At 47.2% G+C, this 22,403-nt stretch overlaps 1 protein-coding gene across 5 annotated transcripts in view; it reads left to right on the forward strand.

The window, feature by feature from the left end:
• Positions 1-21,704, forward strand: part of CELF6 (CUGBP Elav-like family member 6) — a 31,000-nt gene extending 9,296 nt beyond the window's left edge. The window contains exons 1-13 of one of the 5 annotated variants that reach the window (XM_053888864.1): positions 2,117-2,185; positions 2,644-2,716; positions 3,830-3,878; positions 16,816-16,944; positions 17,043-17,122; positions 17,290-17,433; positions 17,557-17,689; positions 17,772-17,921; positions 18,099-18,161; positions 18,422-18,502; positions 18,590-18,733; positions 19,373-19,528; positions 20,386-21,704. In XM_053888864.1, coding sequence (XP_053744839.1) covers positions 3,830-3,878; positions 16,816-16,944; positions 17,043-17,122; positions 17,290-17,433; positions 17,557-17,689; positions 17,772-17,921; positions 18,099-18,161; positions 18,422-18,502; positions 18,590-18,733; positions 19,373-19,500 — 1,101 coding nt within the window. In that variant the 5' untranslated portion in view covers positions 2,117-2,185; positions 2,644-2,716 and the 3' untranslated portion in view covers positions 19,501-19,528; positions 20,386-21,704. Of the gene's footprint in view, positions 1-2,109; positions 2,186-2,643; positions 2,717-3,829; positions 3,879-16,815; positions 16,945-17,042; positions 17,123-17,289; positions 17,434-17,556; positions 17,690-17,771; positions 17,922-18,098; positions 18,162-18,421; positions 18,503-18,589; positions 18,734-19,372; positions 19,529-20,385 lie in introns of those variants that run through there. The other 4 variants (XM_053888865.1, XM_019441553.2, XM_019441554.2 and 1 more) reach the window with 4 other exon arrangements.
• Positions 21,705-22,403: the final 699 nt, after the last annotated feature.

Consider the following 22,403-nt stretch of genomic DNA (forward strand, 5'->3'; position numbering starts at 1 on the left):
GCAATACCCTCTTTTCCTAAAAGGGGAACTGGGATTACCTTACCCCGCTTCCACATCTCTCCCCTGGCTGTGACAGGAACCAGGCAGAGTAGGGTTGCTTAGGCAGTTCATGTGGATAGCTCTCTTTCTCCTTCAGCCACACAGAGCATACCTAAATCCTAGGTGTCCTCCCTAACCATTTCCCAGTGGGGACCAAAGGAGAACCACCTCTCTCCAACTCTGTCCTCATCCTCTTGGGCTCCTCCTCCCCTGAGACTTCCCCTGCATCTCCAAATTCCCAAATTGCCAACATCCTCAACATTTAAGCCATAAACCTAAAAGTCAGCCAGTATTTCCTTCTCTCCCTCAGTTCCCACATCCAATAGAACTCTAGTCCAGCTAATCATCCTAAACATCTCTTGAATCTATCTATTTCCTTACGCCCTGGTTAAGGTCACCCTCACCCCTTACCTGTATTAGTGATCTTCCTATTTCTAATTTTTCCCTTTCCAATCTTTTCTCTGCACAGTGATAGCTCATGGGATCTTTCCCTACTTAATATCCTTCCCTGGATCCCTACTGCCTTTGAAGTACAACAAAGTCAAAATTCCTTGTTGTGATTTTCACAACCTGCCCCAACCCGGCCATTGGCTACCCTTCAGTTTTACACCCTTCCATTAAAAACAAACACAACACTGCAAGGTGGGATCATGATTTCCCCTTTTACTAATACTGAGACTCAAAGACCTTAAAGAAGTTGCCAGTAATGGAGTCGCAATTTAAACCCACATCTATATGACTCAGAATCAATCTGCTGTGCCCTGGCTACCTCCATGCCAGATGCCTACCAGAATCCTTGCTCCTTTAGACTTGCAGCTCCCTTTCCAACCCCCTGCCATCCGGAGTGCTCAGGCTCCAGCTCTACCTCTCCCATTATCTCCATGTGGCCCAATGACCCCAGTCCTGCAAGGCCCGGGTCAAACTTTGCCTCCTCTGTGAAGCTTTCCCTGTGTCAACCTCTCCAGCTGGAGTTAGCCTCTCCCAGAGCACTGTACTTTGCACTCCTCCTAAGGCCCTGGTCACTCTGTGCCTCATTACTTGTGTTCATGTCTTAAGAATGGAGTTGAGCAGCACAACACAAAAACATGGGCTTCAGCATCAGATAGGCCTGGGGGCAAATCCCAGCTCAACCACTTACCCATCGCATGATCTTGAACAAGTGATTTAACCTCCCTAAGCCTCAACTTCCCCGTCTGTACTATGGGGATAATGATATTACCTTGCAGAGAAGTTGGAAGGAATTTAGAGACAATATATGTAAAGTGTCCCAGAAAGGGCTTGGTGTATAGTGGGCTTTTAGGAAATGGTGGCGATTATCTTCCTCCCTAAAAACCATTGAGGACAGATTCCCCAAGGTTGTTGCTGTCTCCTGTGAAGGGCCTAGCCTGGGGCTCTTCACAGATTTCAGGAAATGCCCGCATGGTGGAAAGCCCAGGTGCCCAGACTCTGAGGCTTGGACCCTGCCAGGTCTATGGGACATGTATATACCACCTAATGCCCACCCTCCATTAAAGAGTGGTGGAGTGGGGGAGGGGAAAGGGGTGTCCCCCAGAGCACTGATGAGCTCCATCTCTCCAGAAACCCAGCCGGGGAGGCAGCTGCCATGGAAACCACTGCTGTCACATGTGCTTGTCACTCTAGGTTCCAGAGAGAAATTCTCAGGATCTATTTAAGAACTAATAAAATAATGATGGTCTTGCTCACCCTCACTGCCCCCCCACCCCAGGCTTCTTCCCCTCTTTCATTCTCCCCTGCCACACTCCTCCCTGCCTTTCCTGCATCCCCTTCCTGACCCCTTATCCCTTCGTTTCCTTCCCATATCCACCTATATTTCTCTTTCCTTGCCCCTTTCTAGGTCTGTCTCTTTCTCTCATCGTTTCTGTCTTCCTGTGTCTCTTCATCTCTCCTTGTTTCTCTGCTCTCCATGGCTCTGTCTCTTGGTCTCTCCTCCACAATCACAGGTGGCCATGCCCAGGGACGGTTCCCGTTCCTCCTGGTCCCTGGTCCCGGCCAATCCAGACCTGCCCAGCTCGCCCTGATCTGCTTGGATTGATCTGTCATCCCCTCTAGACTGCAGCCTGAGTCCTGTCGGTGTCTCGGCCCCCACCCTCAACCTGGTACACTGCAGGGGCTCCACCACCAGCGGGTGGGTGTGTCAGAGCGCATAAGAACCTGAGCCCTGGGTGGGAGGGGGATTGCACTGGTTCAGGCTTGGCCTGTTTTCCTTTCCTTTCCTTTCCTTTCCTTTCCTTTTTTTTTTTTTTTTAATAATCCCTCCCCACTCCCCCACCCCCAAATTTGATCCAAAGGAAATTGCTCAACTGTGACTGCCAGGGCGTTACCATGGTTACTGGGTAGCACTTGTGGCTATGGTAACAGGAAGCTGCCTGTTGTCTCGGCAACGAGCACATTGGTAGAGGATGGAATGGCCCTGATTGGTGCAGAAGCAGTGCATTTCCTGAAGGGAGGGGGTCAGATCATCACCTTCTCAGGCCAGATGGGCATCAGTACCCCTTCCTCCATGAACGGGAAGGCCGCTGTTCTTTCCTCCCAGCACTCAGCTGTCTGCCCCCAACATTAATTCCTCACTTCCTACGCACCCAGCTCTTGGCAGTTTACAAAGACCTTTTGCGTCCCCATTATCTCATGTGATCCCCACAACACCCATGAGAGGAAGGTGAGATGGGGATTCAATCATGAATTCTCTCAGGGTGGTTGGGGGATGGGACTGTGTGGGGGTGTATGTCGAAATCACCTAGGAGCTTTTACAAATTATACAGTCCCCTAACTTGAGAGTCTGCTATGGTTCCCAGGTGATTCTTATCTACCCTTGATCAGGGAACCCCTGAATTAGAAGGTGAAATTGGTTGGGGGGGGAGGGGGTAAAGGGAAGAGTCAAGCTGCTTTCCAGGTTTCTAGCTTGGATGACTGGAAGGATCAGGTCCGGGCAAAAAGATAAGCTCTGGTATGGGTGCGTTGAGTGGAAGATGCCAGTGGGACTTTTTAGTCAGGCTGTCCAGCAAACAGCTGGGTACATGGGTCTTAGGCTCAGGAGGGAGGTGTGGGCTGGGGATGCAGAGCTCTGAGTCAGCCCTGTGAGCATGGTAACTGAGGCTGTGGGTGTGAGTGAGACTCTCCAGGAAGAACGGGAACAGTGGGATGAGGAGGGCTGAAGATGGTGCCCTGGAGAATGCCAACATCCTCAAGGGAAGGGGGACCCAGGGAGGGAACTGAGAGGGTGGCTGTAGGAACTTTGGTAATACAGAAGCTTGGGAAGGCTTCCCCCCATCTAACAAGCTGAATCTGAGAGAGGGTGGCTTTACTGAAGTCATACAACCATTAAATGGCGGAATCCAATTCCCAGCTTGTTTAATCTAAATAACATATAGAATTATATTCTCAGTTTTAGAACAAAACACAAATCTTCAGTATTAATTCCACCTTCCCACCCAACTCCTCTCACTCAAAACCTTTAAGGAGGTCCAGGAGCCAGAGGGACAGGCGCACATAGTCCAGGCCCAGAGCCCAAAGCAGAATCTCTTTAACCACCACGGTCCATCCTGGCTTGCCACCGAGCTTCCTATCACCAACCCTTCAGATTTCAGCACTTTTTAAATTCCCCAGTTTAAGGAAGGAATCTTGGAGAAAATCTATAGCCCACCATGAGAGTGGTGGAGTGCAGAGTTCAAAGGAGCCAGGGCTTAGATCCTGAGGCATCCAGGGGAGGAGAAGCCAGGTGCCAGGATCAGGCAGTCATACTGACTAGGTGTGTTGGTCCAATGTCTTTCAGATGAATCGTCCGATCCAAGTGAAGCCGGCTGCCAGTGAGGGTCGAGGAGGTAACTTCCCTATCTGACAAACCTCAGGGTATCACCCATGTAGGGGATGGTGGGTCTACTCCTCACGTCAGTCCTATCTATGGTTTGTTACTAGAGCTTCCTTGGGTTGGGGGAAAAGTGGGGCCCAGTGTTGCTCAACACCAGAAACAGCTTAGCCTTCCCATATAAGGCTGAGGAGAGAGGGGGTCCTAGAGTCCCCAGATCCAAAAGAAGCAGGAAGAGCCTAAGAAGATGCTGGAGATAGAGGAAGGGAGCTCTTGACACCTTGCCCTGGAAAGAGTTCATTCCTGTTTTTTTCAGATGGAATTTCCAGATTTGTTTGAAGAACCAGGCTGGACTTATTCTCCTTTTGCATATTCTTCTGATCAGAGAGGACCCAGTCCACTCTGGATTGAGGCCACTCATTTCCTCACTGCAATTATCTGGTTACTTATGGCAAAAGATGTGTCTAGTAACACAGACTTTGCAAGCCATAGTAAGGAACTTGACTCTCTGCTGAGGACCACTGAAAGGCTTCAAAGGTTTTTTAGAAGCACTTTGGAAAGACCAGTGCTCCTTAAGAACAGGAGGGGTAAAGAGTCTGTGCTTTTCTGACAACCAGCTACATTCCAGCCAGCTTCCATACTGGAAAAGTGATGCTAGCTTCTGGTGTCAGTTCTTTGGTGTTTTTCTCACCCTTTGGTCTTATATCATTCCAGGATATCTGCCAATAGCCCTGATGTCTGCTGACTCTCTCCCTTAGATAAGACTCTCTCCCTGTCTTATCCAAGATCAGTCATGGTGTTGTTAGGTGGAAGAAGCTCCCCATGATCAGGGAGAGAATGGAACCTAATTGACAGGCATTTATTGACTCCAACTAATTCTCACACCGTCTCAGACTTCCTATTCACCGTCTACACCTAAAGGGGGCTCTGGTAGCTTCTTCCATTGTAGAGTTCTTTCCTTCATGAAATAATTCCTTCATCTATTTAGATTATCTGACCTCTGGTCTGTGCTTCTCAATTTCAGATCAAGATGTTATCACCTCTACTTTGCCTTGAAGAGATATTTCCAAGTTTCCTCCTCCCCTTCACGTGTGTATCCTCCTTTTCTACCTCATTCTTTCCAGACAGGTTTTTGAGAAGTTCCGGCCTCCATACAGAATCTGGTTCACTTGTCCCAAGAATTTCTCCCTTTTGGGAAGCTCTGTTAGGCATCGAGACCATTGTTGGCCATTGTTGGCTATCTTCTAAGTCTTGTCCACAAACACTAGCTAGTCCCATAGCTCAGAGGCCAGTTGAGAGTAGCTGAATCAGCTAAGAAGCAGACATGTTGAGTTTATTCAACCATCCAGCCAACATCTTCTGAGTAAATTGCTCCATATTAGGAATAGAAATGTGAGCAAGACAGCCCTGGCCTCTAGCTTCATTGAGTCTGAGGCTATGTGGGGATAGTGAACAAGGGGGTTACAATTCAGTGTGATCAGTGTCTTTCAAGTTCTGGAGGGATTGTGGGCACAATAGCAAGAGGCACCTTTCTTAGTCTGGGAGGTCAAGATGGGCTCCTAGAGGTATTAATATTCAAGCTGAGATCTCAAGGATAGACAAGAAGTAGTCAAATACAGAAAGGAGGTGAGAGGGGGCAAGTGTTTACGTAGAGGGAATAGCGTGCACAGAGTTCAGAACATGATGAAACTTGGAGTCTGGTTCAGGAACTAAGCTCACAATGCTGGGGGCACTCTTGCTGTTTGAAGTCCAATACAACTTGTTGGGATGAGGGCAACTGTACAAAGGAGCTTCTGATGATGCTTCCGCTTGTCGTAGTCCATCTTTCCTCATCATCTGGGCCCCATTCAGTGGCATCAGCCTGAGTTTTATCATTTGCCTCCCCCTTTTGTACAGGTTTTTCAGGTGTCACATCACTGACAAATTCTGTGACCTGTGGCAGCCCACCTATACACCTGTTCAGATTCAGAGCAGCTCGAGAGAGCAGGATAAGCAAATCTAGTTGAAAAGAGGTCTGCCTGGCAGTGGAATTCATAATTTTAGTAGTTATGTGTTACACAGGTATTTCCTGACAAGTGATGTCTCTTAGCACACATATACTCCATATGCGTTCATGAATAATCCTTGCAGATTTAGATGACCCAATCTCTCAATTCCTTCCTGCTCCCACTCAGAGTCACCAAATGCTCCCTGCTACATTTTCAGGAGAGAGGAAGCATATGTACTGTCTTGCAGAACAGTTGGACCCTTACAATTTATTAGTATTTAACTACCAAACTGATCTGTGTTAGATAATCTTGTTACTAATTGAAGTGTGTTCCTTTCCTTCAATGTTATATACTGCTTCTAAAGTGAGTTCAGCTCTCTGCTGAATTTTAACACAAACTAATGCTTTAGAGACTCAACTCTTGAAACGGTATCTCAACTCTTGAAATGGTATCAGAGTTTGGTTTTTTGAAATGTAACATTTGACACCAATGTGGGACAGCTTGCCCTATTCCAGTCTGATCTCTGTGATCCTAAACATTCTATAAAAGTTCATTGCTTGGGTGGGGGGGAGAGTTAAATCGGTGATGGGCATTAAGGAGGGCACATTTTGGGATGACCACATATGTAAGAGATGAATCACTGGGATCTACTTCTGAAGCCAAGACTACACTGTATGTTAACTAACTTGAATTTAAATTTAAAAAAATTATGGGGCGCCTGGGTGGCTCAGTCGGTTAAGCGGCCAACTTCGGCTCAGGTCATGATCTCACGGTCTGTGAGTTCGAGCCTCGCGTCGGGCTCTATGCTCACAGCTCAGAGCCTGGAGCCTGTTTCAGATTCTGTGTCTCCCTGACTCTCTGATCCTCCCCCATTCATGCTCTGTCTCTGTCTCAAAAATAAATAAATGTTAAAAATTTAAAAATAATAAATTAAAAAATTATCTAAGAAAAACTTCAGAGTTAATGGTCACACCTGTCCTGATATATTTAAGCCTATAAGTTTGATTTTTTATTATTCCCAAAATTAAATCCCTTAGTTTAGTTGATTAATAGTGATTTCTATATCTTTTAAGAATACTGATACCAATGCAGACATAATCTAGAGGGTATCAAAGCAAATAGTATAATCTTCCAAAATTCTACCATTTTCTTCTGGAAGGAAGTATTAGATTTTCCCCTCATAAAACAGGGATCACCAACTCAAATGCTACAGGAACCAGGTAGGTAACTTTAAATGGATGAGACTCATGACTGAATTACAATTTACATTTTAATTGTATTAAATATTGGCAACTAATTCAATTTTTAAAGTTTATTTATTTATTTTGAAAGAGAGTGAACGAACATTAGCAGAGGAGGGGCAGAGAAAGAGAGAGACAGAGAGAGAGACAAAGAGGGAGAGAGAGAATCCCAAGCAGGCTCCCTGTTGTCAGCGCGGAGCCTGGACCAGGGGCTTGATCTCACAAATCCTGAGATCATAACCTGAGCCAAAATCAAGAGTCAAACGCTTAACCAACTGAGCCACCCAGGCGTCCCAACTAATTCAATTTTTTTCTTAAATTTTTTTTACGTTTATTTATTTTTGACAGACAGAGAGAGACAGAGCACAGATGGGGGAGGGGAGAGGAAACCCAGAATCCAAAGCAGGCTCCAGGACAGAACCCAATGCGGGGCTTGAACTCACAAACCGTGAGATCATGCTTAGCCAACTGAGCTGCCCAGGTGCCCCACCAACTAATTCAATTTTTAAAAATTGGCCAGCACTGTGAGAACCCAGCCAAACCTGTTAGTTTTACTTCTTTTGCCCAAAGACTTCCATTTCTTCCCATCTGCATATAGGAGTAATCTATTGTGCACACGTGAGCTTTTTGATGAAAATAGTTACTTTACATTCTCCCTTGAATTTTGATGCCAGTGCAACTGCGTAGTATTTCTATTTTTAATCAATAGACATGAGGTTTGTGGTTGAAGTAACCTATGTTTTAAACACACTGTATGTCGTAGTACTTTTAGAAGTTATTGGTAACATTTGTATGTTCAATGCTTACAATGCAGTAATAGCAACACAGCAGGATCTGCCTGATAGAAGGTGCTGGAGGCCCTCTTCTTCCATGATCATCCTCTGCAGCCTTGATGGTACTCAGAGTGTCAAATGGGCATCCAGGTCGTCATGGACTATGTTATAGGAGCCTTTGAATGTATCTCAGGCTTTTCCCATAACTTGTGCAGCTAAGTTCCGCGCAGTTTATGTACTCCGTACCCCATGCCTATATTTTACATCCTGTGGCGTCGAGTGGTACTCTTAAAGGAAAATGCACCTAATTTTCCAAAACAAAATAATATCCTAATTATACTTAAGGCACCCACTTGTATATAAAACAAACATAGTGCCAGAAAATTTTCTCCTTGGCATTTGGATTTGTTTGAATGTGAACATTAAAATGTGTGCCGGGGCAAAAATTCAAGGTTCGTGTGTTTCAAAATGTTAACTTCAAATTATATGAGGTCAGAGCTAGAGATCCCCAAACCCTTCATACAATGGTAACTAAATAAGTCTATTTTGTTTCCTATTTTTTGAGCTTTATTGAGACATTATTGACATACAACATATATAAGTTGAAGATATGCAATGTGATTATTTGATACAGGTATATATTGCAAAATGGTTACCACAATAAGGTTAGTTAACAGTTCCTAAGTCTATTTTATTTGCTGTTCAGCGTAGAGACTGTAGTTTATTTTTTCTAACTTACATTATCTCTGCTATGGAGGCACAAAAAATAAGTTAAGTTGTAAGTACCAATCTTACAGGAAAAGTATTTTTTAGTCCTAAGGCAAAATCTTCAAAATCATTGAACTCTTGTATGTTTTTTCATCTCTTTCAAATTTTATAACAAAATCAATAAATTCATAAATCATAATAGTGATTACTTTGCTTGTCCCATTCTCCAACTTAGGCTTTTGTTTTTTTGTTTTTTTTTGTTTTTTTGTTTTTAACCTAGCAAATATTCATGTATCCAGGATGCCCGAGGTACAGATATAGGTTAAGTAATCAATCCATGCACTCTTTCCACCTTAGTTTTTTGAAACCTTGAAATCTTAAATGTTCTCTGAAGTAAGGCATCTCTTTTTTTAATCTTGAAGTTTGGTGAACTGAAAAGGCCAATGATCTGTTATCATATCAACCCTCCTATCACCATCCTATAATTAATTAATTTCTGCCTGTATTTTCACAGATTTGTTTAAATATCAGCCTGGATTTGGAATACAAAATACTATATATATAATTATCTAACTAGGTGGGCCACATTTTTCTAATTTTATCCAGGATTCTCTTTTATTCAGTGTTTTACAACTGAACTTTGAGTTAAAGTTAAGTTTCGAGCTAGAATTTTCAGAATTGCATAATACTGGGACATATCCTCTGACTTAAGTCACATATACACCTTAGCAACAACTGTTCAGTTGGTCACCTGACACTCACATTTGTCTTTGATCCTTATAGTTACTTAATTCGAAAAGGTATTCTTCCAGTGAAGACTTGACTGGATAAGATTCACAGTAGTGCTTAAGACTACTCAAGTCAATGTTTCACTTCCTAACATTAATTCTACCTCTGAAGGTAAAGGGAGGTGCTCTCCTTAAGCTCGACTCAGAACAGATCACCCAAAGCTGATTAACACTTTTAGGTCATGGCAATGGCTGAACGGCGCTGATGAGCCCTTCAGGTATAGGTATACAGCCTGCAAAGGAAAATACAGTCTGGATCCTGAGATTCTTCTCTCTCAGAGGAACCCGGACTCTCAGGCTTGGTCTACCTTTCTACCTCACTTTGTGGTTCTTCTGGATCAGGATTAAGGGACAACAGAGTCTCTGTTCTTTCTTGGTCTATGTGCCTATTTTTCAGCCCTCCTTAGAGCCCTTCTTCATCTTTTTTCTTCCAAGTTTTTATTTAAATTCAAGTTAGTTACCATATAGTGTATGTTGGTTTCAGGAGTCGAATTTAGTGATTCATCACTTACATGGAATACCCAGTGCTCATCACAAGTGCCCTCGTTAATGTCCATCGCCCATCACCCATCTAGGCCATCCCCCCCCCCACTCCGTCCATCAACCCTCAGGGTTTTTTAAAATTTTTTTAATGTTTATTTATTTTTGACAGAGAGAGAGACAGAGCATGAGTGGGGGAGGGGCAGAGAGAGAGGGAGGCACAGAATCCGAAGCGGGCTCCAGGCTCTGAGCTGTGAGCACAGAGCCCGACGCAGGGCTCGAACTCACAGACCCTGAGATCATGACTTGAGCCGAAGTCGGTGGCTCAACTGACTGAGCCACCCAAGTGCCCCTCCCTCAGTTTGTTCTCTGTAGCTAGGAGTCCCTTATGGTTTGCGTCCCTCTCTGTTTTTTTTTTTTATCTTATTTTCCCAGCCCCTTCTTCATTTTTAAAAATTATAGTAAAATAGACATAAACTTTATCACCTTTACCACTTTTCTATTCACCTTTACCATTTTTAAGTGTGCAGTTCACTTGTATTAAGTATATTCACATTGTTGTGCAACCCATCTCCAGAATTTCTTCATCTTATAAACCCCAAATCTGTACCCATTAAATAACTCCCTCCAACCCCTGTAACCATCCTCTACTTTCTGTTTCTATGAATTTGACTTCTCTAGATATCTCATTTAACTGAAATCATACAGTATTTGTCTTTTTGTGGCTGGCCTATTTCACTTAGCATCATGTCTTCAAGGTTCATCCATGTTGTAGCATATGTCAGATTTCCCTTCCTTTCAAAGGCTGAATAATATTCCATTGTGTGTGTGTGTGTGTGTGTGTGTGTGTATACATATATATATGTATATACACCACACTTTCTTTATCCATTCATTGGCTGATAGATATTTGGGTTGCTTCCATGTTTAGCTCTTGTGGTAATGCTACTACGAACATAAGTGTACAAATATCTCTCTGAGACTTGGTTCTCAATTCTTTTTGATATAACACTCAAAACTGGTATTGCTGGATCATATGGTAATCCTATTTTAAATTTTGGGTAGAGCTGCCATACTGTTTTCCATAGTGGCTATACCATTTCACATTCCTACTAACAGTGCACAAAGTCCCCGGTTTCAATTTCTCCACATTCTTTCCAACACTTGCTATTTTTTCCTTCTTCTCTTCCCACTCCTCCTCCCCCCCCCCCCCCCCCCCCCCCCCCCGCTTCTTCTTATCCTTTTCTCCTTCCTCTCCTCCTCCACCTTCTCCTTCTTCTTCTCCTAGGAACACCTGGGTGGCTCACTCGCTTAAGCAGTTAAGTGGCTGACTCTTGATATGGGCTCAGGTTGTGATCTCTGGGTTGTGGGATTGAGCCCTGCATAGGGCCCCCCGCTGAGCAGAGTCTGGGATTCTCTCTCTCTCTCTCTGCCCCTCCTCCACTTGTGCGTGCTCTCTCAAAATAAATTAATTAATTAAAAAAAAATCAAACAGGGGCGCGTGGGTGGCTCAGTCGGTTAAGCGGCCGACTTCAGCTCAGGTCACGATCTCGCGGTCCGCGAGTTCGAGCCCCGCGTTGGGCTCTGCGCTGACGGCTCACAGCCTGGAGCTTGCTTCCGATTCTGTGTCTCCCTCTTTCTCTGCCCCTCCCCCGTTCATGCTGTGTCTCTCTGTCTCAAAAATAAATAAACGTTAAAAAAAATTAAAAAAAAATAAATAAAATAAAAAAATCAAACAACCCTCTCCCCAAAACTAGTCATCCTAATAGGTGTAAGGTGATATGGTTTATGGCTTTAATTTTTACTTCTTTAAGGATTTACAGTTGTGTTGAGCATTTTTGCATATGCTCACTGGCCATTTGTATATCTTCTTTGGAGAAAAGCTTATTTAAGCCCTTTGCTCACTTTTTTTAAAAAGTTTATTTATTTTTGAGAGAGCAAGAGAGAGAGAGAGAAACAGAGCGTGAGTGGGGGAGGGGCAGAGAGACAGGGAGACACAGAATCTGAAGCAGGCTCCAGGCTCCAAGCTGCCAGCACAGAGCCTGACACAGGCCCGAACCCACAAACTGCAAGATCATGACCTGAGCCAAATTCAGACGCTGAGCTGTCAGCACAGAGCCCACATGGGGCTCAAACTCATGACCCGAACCGAAGTCGGACACCCAACCAACTGAGCCCCTTTGCTCACTTTTTAATAGGATCATTTGTTTTTTGTTGTTGTTGAGTTGTAGGAGCTCTTATTCTGGATATTAACCCCTTATCAGATATATGACTTGCAAATATTTTCTCCTACTCTGTAGCTCTGAGTGTGTACTTTGATGCACAGTTTTTAATTCTGATGTGGTTCAGTTTATCTATTCTTTTGTTGCCTACGTGTGTGGTGTCATATCTAAGAAATCATTGCCAAATGCAAGGTCATGAAGCTTTTCCCCTGATTTCTTCTAACAGTGTCATACTTTTAGCACTCATGCTTAGGTCTTTGATTCATTTTCAGTTAATTTTTGTATACGATGAAAGTAAGGGTCCAATGTCATTCTTTTGCATGTATATATCCACTTTTCTCAGCACTATTTGTTGAAAAGACTGGCACTCTTGTCAAAAATCATTTGACCATATATGTGAGGGCTTATTTCTGGCCTCTATTCTATTCCATTGGTCTGCGTGTCTTTATGCCAGTGTCACACTGCTTGATTACTGTAGGTTTGTAATAAGTTTGAAATCAGAAAGTGTGAGATCTCAAACTTTCTTCTTTTTTGAGATTGTCTTGACTGTTCAAGGTTTCTTGAGATTTCATATGAATTTTAGGATGGATTTCTCTATTTCTGCAAAAAATACCATTGGTACTTTAATAGAAATTACATTAAATCTGTAGATCTCTTTGGGTAGTGGTGACATCTAGCAATATTAAGTCTTTCAATCCATGAACACAAGATGTCTTCCATTTATTTGTGTCTTCTTAAATTTCTTTCAGCGATATTTTGTAGTTTTCAGGATACAAGTCTTTTTCCTCCTTGTTTAAGTTTATTCCTAAGTATTTTATTCTTTTTGATGCTACTATAAATGGAACTGTTTTCTTAATTTTCTTTTTGGATTGTTCATTGCTAGTGTATAAAAACACAACTGATTCTGTGTTGATTTTGTATTCTGCAACTTGCTGAATTTGTTTATTAGTTCTAACATTTGTTTTGTGGAATTAAAGCTCTTCTTGATGCTTATAAGGTTGGGCCAGAAGACTCTGGTTTACCCTGGGTGTTTCCTTCACTGACTATCCCGGGCTTTCTTGGCTCCTTATGCTGGAGTCATCACTAAGAACATCAGGGGAGAGAGGCTATGCTCCAAATGCTGCCACCAGCAAGACCCCTGGGGTTGGAATTTGGACTGAAAGATGGACCAGTATTTTAAGATATATTTGGTGGTTTAATATATATTTTAAGATATATTTGGTGGTTTAATATATATTTTAAGATATATTTGGTGGTTTAATGCTGTAACCTTGTTCCTACACAGTCCCTACAATCATGACATCCCACCAACAGGAAGGTGAGTGGGTGTGAGAGGCCTAGAAGCCAGAAGCTTGGGCCCTTGAGGAATTCCTCTGGGCCAACTTGAGGCAGAGCCTCCTTTCTTGAACAGCATCTTGGTGCCTTTCTTGAGGAAGAGGGAGTGGACTGACTCTGACTCTGGGTTCTCAAAGCCCATCACTTGCTGCATTAGAATCCCTGACCTGTATAGCCAGCTACACAAGGCAGCTTTAAGGAGAAGGGCCTCTGGGCCCAAACAACTTGATCTGGGTTCAAAAAAGCATTTGATAGAAGACCAAGGAGTACACCTTAGTTGACAACAAGAGAATGTGGTAATGCTATTCAACTGTGTGTCTATCTAATTCTGTCTCAACTCCACACTAATGCTATCTTCCAACTCCTTCCACTCTGGGAAGGTTGAGCCTCCTTCCTTGATATTCCCATCTTGCTGGGGCCCCACCCACTGCCCATGGGATGATTTTATCCAGACATTTCTGACCCACGTCTTATAGAACCCTCGCTTTCCCAAACTGATAGAGTTTGAACTAGAGGAAATTGAATTACCTGGGCTAACTCCCACCACCATCTCTCTCTGGGGGCACTAATCAGCCCTCAGAACATTCAGGGCTGTGTATTTTGGGGCTACTCTTAGGTCTAGCCTGTACTTCTCTTTGGCAGGTCCCTGAGAAACTTATCCCACCATTTCAGGATCACCTGAAACTCATGGCCATTGTGACCTAGATCATCCTCCTGTCAAACATCATCAGACTCCCCGTAAAGTGGTAAAGGGAATACCAGGATTCAAAGTGACACCTGTGAAACAGCCCAGCCTGTACCCCAGCTTCATTTCAATTTCAAATTCTGTAGAATCCAGTAGGAAAGAACCATAAGGTCAATGCCCTCTCGTGGAAATTGAAATTCTTGACTTGGCACTGGAAAAGAAGGATCAGAGAATTTCATGGTCTGTGTCATGAGCTTGAACTGACCACCATCAGCAGAAAAGAGCAACGAGAGGAAGAGCAGATAAAGGATCAGGCCACCGTCTACACAATCCTGTTTATTGTCTTGGGGGCTCCATCTCAGCCTTGACTTTTCTCTTCCTACCTAGGGCTACCTGGATGCTGGTCCATGTGGTATAACATCTTACTTAGGTGCCATCACCATCTTGCAGGCCCTACCCAATGATGCAGCTGCACTACAAATTAGGGCATGATGAAGCCCTCTTTAAGCCTTGGGACTCGAGGCCGTAGGATCTTCTCTAAGCGCCCCCTGGACTTCTGACAGACATATGGGCATACTTTAGTATCATAGCTCAGAACAATGACACAATTTTCTGGGGTGTGATTCCCTGAGCAAACAGGGACTGTCTTCCGATGTCAAGGCAAAGCCACCAGCAGACTGATCAAGCAATTCGTGAAAGACCTTTTCTTGTCTTCTGGGTTTCCTGGAAAGGATGATCTCAGATCCCTCTTCATACACCGTATGGAACTCTGTTTGTTATCTTTTAGGTCAGTGGTTTTTAAAGGACTTTCCTTGGAGTCCCATTTAGGGGGTTCTAGAAGATGAAGCAAGAGGAACTTCAGCACCCCCCATCCCCACCCCCACTTTTCTGGTTTCAGTCAGAGCAGTTGTCTCTTACATTTTGAGCTTCATCCTAATGTTTTTGTTAGAACAGCATATTCCACAGCTTTTTCTAAAAGAAAAAAAAGAAAGAAACCAGTGATCTGTTCCAAAAGCACTCTTCTGTGGCTAACACTCCCAGAAGTGAAGCACACTCATCAGATTGTACTCTCACCACAGAAGGCCAGCGCTTCCTCTAGGATTCCAGCCACAGTACACTGTATATCCCTTCCCCCTTGGGATCAATGGGCAGCAACCCTCTGGAGAGGGGGCAGGATTCTGCTGAAACACACTCTGCCTGTCCCATATAAACCACAGCCCCCACCCTCCACACAGACACAAAACTGATAGACCCCTTAGAGTCCCAGGACAGCCTAGGCTGAACCCCACACCATCCAGGTAAAATGTGGACACACAGATAACCCTGCTGGAGATTCACTCCACTGCTAACTTCAGTGAGTCTATTCTTCCTTTTCATTGCCACCCAGGCTTCAGTCTATGGCTCTCACCAGCATTGTCTCCCTTGCACTCAGGACCCAGGGATCCCCAGTGGCCTAGCCAAACTTGTCAAGGAGTAAAGGAGTGTGGGATGGGTTTTCTTGGGCTCTAGGATCTGAAGGTGAAGCCTGAAGCCAGAATCTCACCCATTCCTTCTCTGTCAATTTATGTTGCCTACATGAAGTTGCATCCTATTGCAGAGATTTTTGTTGGTGCAGAAAGGAGCAGGGCTTTGACAGTAGGCCCTGTGGGCTGGGCCCCTCTACCTTGGGCTCCTGGACGGTGCTGCTGAGACCTGACTTGCTAGATGTGCAGATGAGCCCTGGTTTCCAGCCCCAGCTCCAAGGAACACACGCAAAGCTTGCAGTCCCTTTCCTGGCATCTCTACTCCCAGAGGAAGAGTGAAGACAGGGAGGGATATGACTTGTTCTCAGGTGGTCATCCAAGTTCTACAGGCAGAAAGAACTGTTCTTCTTAGCATGGACACCTGAGGAAGGATCAGGGCAAGAGAATCAGGGAAGGCAGAAAGGAGGCAGTGGGGCTCAGTGAGGGCCTTGGAAGCTCAACGAGGGAATAAGTTGGTTGAGCTGGGAGTTAAGGAAAGGGGTCAAGGGCTTGGCAAGTGTAGGGGGAGAAATGCTAATGTTGGAGGCTCAGGAACCCAAGCTTCCTGCTCTCTTTCAACCTTTGGGCACCCAAGTTGAGTTTGGTGCTAGACTTGGAGATTCATCATTCCAGTGTTCAATATCTGGGGATGAGGCAGTACAATGAGACAAAGGTTTTCTGTGCTGTTTTTGTTTTGTCTTGTTTTTTGTTTTTGGCCCAGAACCCTCCCTGGTTTGCACAGGAAGGGGCATTGATTAGCACTGCCATCAGGCTGACTAGCAAAGGTGAACTTCTCTTCTCCGAATCCAGTCTGAATACAAAGGCCTTCTTTGAGGACCCCCTCCCTGAATAAGGCTGAAATGGTCCAAAATAGCCTTTTTTGGACCCTAACAACAGAAAGGCCAAACATATAAAAGATGTATATAGGGCTCTACCAAACCAAAGAGATCAACCAAATCACTTTCCACAAGAGCAGCAAGCAGTCTTTCTTGTTTTTTCCCACGACCTGAGTTTTCATGGTGTATTTGGGTTAAGTTCTTTTCCTCTAGATCTGTCTATAGATCATCCTTCCCCTCTAAGAAACCCAACCTTGTAGCCCCAGGGCATTCTCACTCCCTATACCTCTTCCCAGGGCTGGGCTGTGGTGAACTACCTTCTTAAGCTCCTCTGGCTACTCTGGGGAGTCCAAGAGGACTTAGGGTCTCCAGGTCACTCCTGGATTTGTCCCCAGAGGACCGAAAGCTGTTTGTGGGAATGCTGGGGAAGCAGCAGGGTGAGGAGGACGTCAGGCGCCTGTTCCAGCCCTTTGGCCATATCGAGGAGTGCACCGTCTTGCGGAGCCCTGATGGTACCAGTAAAGGTGACTTGAGCTGACCCTGGGATTTCCTGCCTCATTCTGGGCCGCATGACCCTTTGGCCCCTGTGGTCTGAGCCACCAATCCTTCTATTCTGCCCCAGGCTGTGCCTTTGTGAAGTTCGGGAGTCAGGGGGAAGCTCAGGCAGCTATCCAGAGTCTGCATGGCAGCCGGACCATGGCGGTGAGGGCGGGCACCCGGGGCCCTGGGTGAGGCCAGTGGGGGTGGGGACGGGCTTCTCCCCACATGCGATCGGTGCCCCCAACAAAAGGCCTAATGGGCAAAGCGCTTGGCCTAGGGCCGGGGCTGGGGTCTGGACTGGTCACGGCGGCCTCCCCTGCCCTACCCAGGGAGCCTCGTCCAGCCTCGTGGTCAAGCTGGCGGACACCGACAGGGAGCGCGCGCTGCGGCGGATGCAGCAGATGGCGGGCCAGCTGGGTGCCTTCCACCCGGCACCGCTGCCTCTGGGGGCGTGTGGAGCCTACACCACCGCGGTATGTGCCTGGCCCCGGAGGTCACGGAAGGGCGGGTGGGCGGCTGGACCAGGCTGGAGGTCGGGAGCCAGGGCAGCTGCCCGCCGCTGGGTCCTCCACACCCGCCCTTCTTCCCTCCCAAAGATCCTGCAGCACCAGGCGGCCCTGCTGGCGGCGGCACAGGGCCCGGGCCTAGGCCCCGTGGCCGCAGTGGCGGCCCAGATGCAGCACGTGGCGGCCTTCAGCCTGGTAGCCGCGCCGCTGTTGCCCGCGGCAGGTACTGCGCGCAGGGGCGGGGCGGCGGCTGGGACCCGGCCCCGCAGGGCTGTGGCCTGACTCTCCGACCTCCTCGCCTCCAGCAGCCAGTTCCCCGCCGGGCGGCGGCCCTGGCTCGCTTCCCGGTCTGCCAGCACCCATCGGGGTTAATGGATTCGGCCCCCTGACTCCCCAGACCAACGGGCAGCCGGGCTCTGACACTCTCTACAATAACGGGCTCTCCCCTTACCCAGGTGGGCCCTCCGCTCCGCCCAAATCTCCCGGAAAAGGAGTGGGGAGCGGGGAGCCGGGGGTAGGGGGGAGCAACCGCCCTGGGAAGGGACTCCTCCTTCCCTGCTGCCTATCACAACATCCCTCCACCTCCCCACCCGCCCACCTTCACCGTGGGCCTCGCGCCCCTCTCTCCCCAGCCCAGAGCCCCGGCGTGGCTGACCCCCTGCAGCAGGCCTACGCTGGGATGCACCACTACGCAGGTTTCACTTGGCGCTACGCGGCCTGGGGGGGTTTGAAGGGCCCCAGAAAGGGATAGGGAAACTTGGGGGGGGGGGGCGGGGGTGAGGCTCTCTCCTGAGGAGTCGACCCTCCCATCCCCCCATCCCTGGGCCCAGAACAACCCCTCTAGGGGTAGGGTTACCTGTACTGGGCTGAATTGGTCAACGATGGCCAGGCAGATGGGGCCATGCTTGGGGGATGGCTTCTGGGGGTCACTGCCCACTCCCACTTCTGTCTCCAGCAGCCTATCCATCGGCTTATGCCCCAGTGAGCACAGCTTTTCCCCAGCAGTCTTCAGCCCTGCCCCAGCAGCAAAGAGAAGGTGAGAGACAGGGGGCTGGAGATCAGGGCAGCGGTGGGGCTGGACTCAGGGTCCCTCCCCTGAACCAGCGTGCTGCTGTTCCTGCAGGCCCGGAAGGCTGTAACCTCTTCATCTATCACCTGCCTCAGGAGTTTGGTGATGCAGAACTCATACAAACATTCCTGCCCTTTGGAGCTGTTGTCTCTGCCAAAGTCTTTGTGGACCGAGCCACCAACCAGAGCAAATGTTTCGGTGAGCTGAGCCCCATCCATGGGCCTCTCCCACTCATAACTTCGAGATTCAGTGCAGACCCTAGGCTTATCCCTCCATAAGTCAATGACTCCCAGAGAATCATATGGCACAAAAGCAGGCTCACATACCAGTAAGCCTCACAGTAGTAAGCTCAGACCGGAACAAGGCCATTTCAGGTTCACCTGAGAAAGTCAGGTGTCTGGAAGATGTTCGACCAGGTCAGGCTTTAGAGTCTAGCAGGGCAGGAAGAATATAGTCTGGGGCCAGAGATCCCCTCCAGCCCCAGCTACAGTTTAGAGGACTAGAATGGGAGCGGTAGAGGCAGAGAATTAACCCATGTCAGGGAAAGACAAGGAAATCCCCCAAGCCGCACACTCCCCATTGCCAACACACTCAGAATTTCTTCCTGTCCTTCCAAGAATTATACCTTTAGGAAACTTAGGCCACTTGCCTATGTAAGTATGAGTGTGTACCCATGTGTGCATAAGCACATGCAAACAGTGGAGGGTGGGGGGTATATGTTTTGATGGGACTGGCCGGAGGGGACAGGGACAGACGGGGCTTGTCAGAGAGAAGGGACCCTGCCAGGCAGAGTTCCCAGCTGACCTCTCTGCCCACGCCCCCGCTCCCGCTCCCCAGGGTTTGTTAGCTTTGACAATCCAACCAGTGCCCAGACAGCTATTCAGGCCATGAATGGCTTTCAAATTGGCATGAAGAGGCTCAAAGTCCAGCTAAAGAGGCCCAAGGATGCCAATCGGCCTTACTGATCTTCTCTCACTGACCAGCCACAGAAAGGTGAGTCCTTGGTGGACCCCAGGCAGATGGGGCCTGAGTGATGGAGGCCCTGTCCGCTTTGATGTTCCTTTTGAGATGTCAGGAGCACCCACCTCTGAAAGAGTCTGGGAGAGAAGAGCCAGAAGCGAAGGAGGAATCCTCAGCTGGAGACTTTGATGTTTCTCCAAGGATGGAGATGAATTAGACAACTTCCTGTCTCCATAGTCTGGGAGAGACAGTTATGGCAAGATCTAACCATTAGATTAGTAGAACTACCATTGGTAGTTCTACTGCAGGGAGAGCCACAGGGGGCCATGGGAGTAGAGAAGTTGTATGTGGGGAGGGCAGGGCAGGTGGAGGATGAGACTAGAAAAGTTGTGAAGGGTCACAAGTTTGGACACTGGGGAGTTAAGCAAAGAAGGGATAAGATGCAGGAGACTGAGATAATGGCAGAGAACATGGAGATGAGGAGAGAAGCAGATAAGCTAAAGAAGCAGGATCCACAGGGCCTGGTGGGTGATGGGGAGAGAGATGACAAGCCCCTTAGGTTTCTGGCAGGGCCAGCTGCCTGCGCCTTCCAGAGACTTGCTGTCTCAGAAGGTCCATGTGGCCCTGCCTCACTTGCACTATCCCAGGGAGCTCTTTGGAGAGGGTGTGGGGCTGGAGTCATCTTCCCAGGAGGACCCAAGGGCACTTCAGTGGACCAGGTTGCTGCCTTGAGCCTGGGCAGCTCTACCCCTGGGAAAAGAGGTCCACTCACTCACCTGAGACGTCACTGCTGGGGCAGGCGGCTCCCTCCTGTCTTGCCCTCCAGAGTGATTTTTGCCTCTTTATATTTTCTTTTTCCTCTCTCCTTATCAACCAATACCCAACAGCAGAAACTGAAGAGTGAGAAGAAAGGAAAGGAAAAGCACAGAAATGCTTGAGCAGCCCTTCCCGAAGGAGCAGCCATGGATGGAGGTGGATCGGACCCAAGGCTGGCGCCTGGGGCTCAGGCCACGTTAAGGATTGTTTTCATCAAGTGGGTTGTCCTGTGCCTGTGGCATAGAGCGCAGGCTGGCAAGGCAGCTGGGGCTGGCTGAGGATTGACTGTCTAGGGGAACCAGCAGAGGGCCTTGGGGGTGCCAAGGGCTTCTCCGCAAGGGAAGCCCAGATTTACTTCTTTCAAAATCATATCATTCCTTAGAGTTTAGGGACCAAAGGACTATTGCTTTTTTTTAAAGAATATATATATCTATATAAATTAAAACAAAGAAACAAAAAAAAAACAAAAACAAAAACAAAAGAAAAAAACACAAGAGAAACAAAAAGACAGTATAGAGTCTCATACAAGCTGCCTTTAAATATCCCTAGGAGACAGGGTGAAGGAGACCCTTGAAAGCCTCAGCCCAGGCAGAGGGAGGCTGTGGAAAGATTGTTCTGTGTCTCATTCCCTCTTAAATTGTCCCCCCCACCTTGCCTTTTTAAAATAATGAAGGACTTAAGGTCTAGCTCCCATGCAGGTAACAAGGAGAGTTATGGAAGCAGGGAATCCATAATCCTCAAACTCAGAGAGCATCTCTGAAGAGCTCCAGGAGGAGCTCTGGCCTGTCCTGACCTTTGCCACCCTGAGAGGCCCTCTAGCCAGCAGGAGTGTCCTTCTTGACGGCCTTTCCTGTGGAACCACTGCTTCCCCAGACAGGAAGAGAGGGAGTTTTAACCACCCCAGCCTTTCCCTTCCCCATCCAGATAGACAGAGGCCCTGCCTTTGGCTGAGCCGAGACACCTCCTGTTTCCCCTCACCTTAAGTCAGCCCCAGTGTCCCCTTGTTCCAGGCCACCTTCTGTCTCCAAGTCTATGTTTGCCCACCTGTAAAGTAGATTCAGGATATATGTAGAGGGCTGTGACAACAGACTTGGAAGGTTTGCTACTGTATATACTGCCATTGAGAAGGGGATAATTTTCAATATGTAGAAGCTTCAGAATTTAGAGGTCCCTCTTTACCCAGGACCTGGGAGGGAAGTAGATGTTTTGCCAAAATACTTCTTCATTCCTTTAAAAAGTACATCTTTCCTATGCAAGAGTGTCTCACATGTGCTTATCCAAGGTGCTTCTAGATGGTGAGCAGTGTTCAGCTTAGAAGTGGTGTGTGCTCTGTCTGTCTGTCTTTGTCTATCTGTTGTATTCAGTGGGTGCCATATAAAGCTGATCAACGGTGGTGCTTTCTGCCTGCTTCTGTGAGATGGGCAAAAGATTCAGCCTAGAACACCATGACTCACCTTGCCTTGGTCAGCCTGTCCTGGGCCTGCAGGGCCTTGCACATATTTTTCCCAGGAGGATCATTTCCCCTCCACCTCATAGACATGGGACAAACTGGTCTGGGGCCCCAGCCGTGTGGTGGGCCCTCTGATCCCCAGATGTGGCTGAGGCTGGAGGCCTCTGATCTGATATTACATCAGACAGGAAAGGGTATGGGGGGGTGGGGTTGGAGGGTTCCTCCTTCATAACAGAATCTAAGAAAACTTGTTCCCACCTGGTCCTCTGTCTTTGACTCATTTTTGGAGTGAATGGGATGAATAACAGATATGGTAATAACATTACCAGGTAAGGTGCAGTGTATATCAACAAATAATTTCCCATTGGGAGAGGAACCAGTGTTGAGGGCATCGCTACACGAGCACAACGCTGACACATAGACTGATCACCCTGGACAGAGGTGGACATATAGAGCACCTGCACCTTCAAACAGATATTCAAATGGCGGCATGGAGGCCCTTCCGTGCTAGGGGCTAAGCACTGTGCTAGGAGCTAGGGCTCAGGCATGTTATAAGTGCTCAGAGCTAGTGGGAAAGACAGGCCACACAGGGTGTGTAATCACAAGCAGTAGAGTATGTGATTCAGGGAGGGGGAGGTCAGT

Source organism: Panthera pardus, unplaced genomic scaffold (assembly GCF_024362965.1).
Source record: "Panthera pardus isolate Hobbes unplaced genomic scaffold, ASM2436296v1 HiC_scaffold_24, whole genome shotgun sequence".
Lineage (NCBI taxonomy): Eukaryota > Metazoa > Chordata > Mammalia > Carnivora > Felidae > Panthera > Panthera pardus.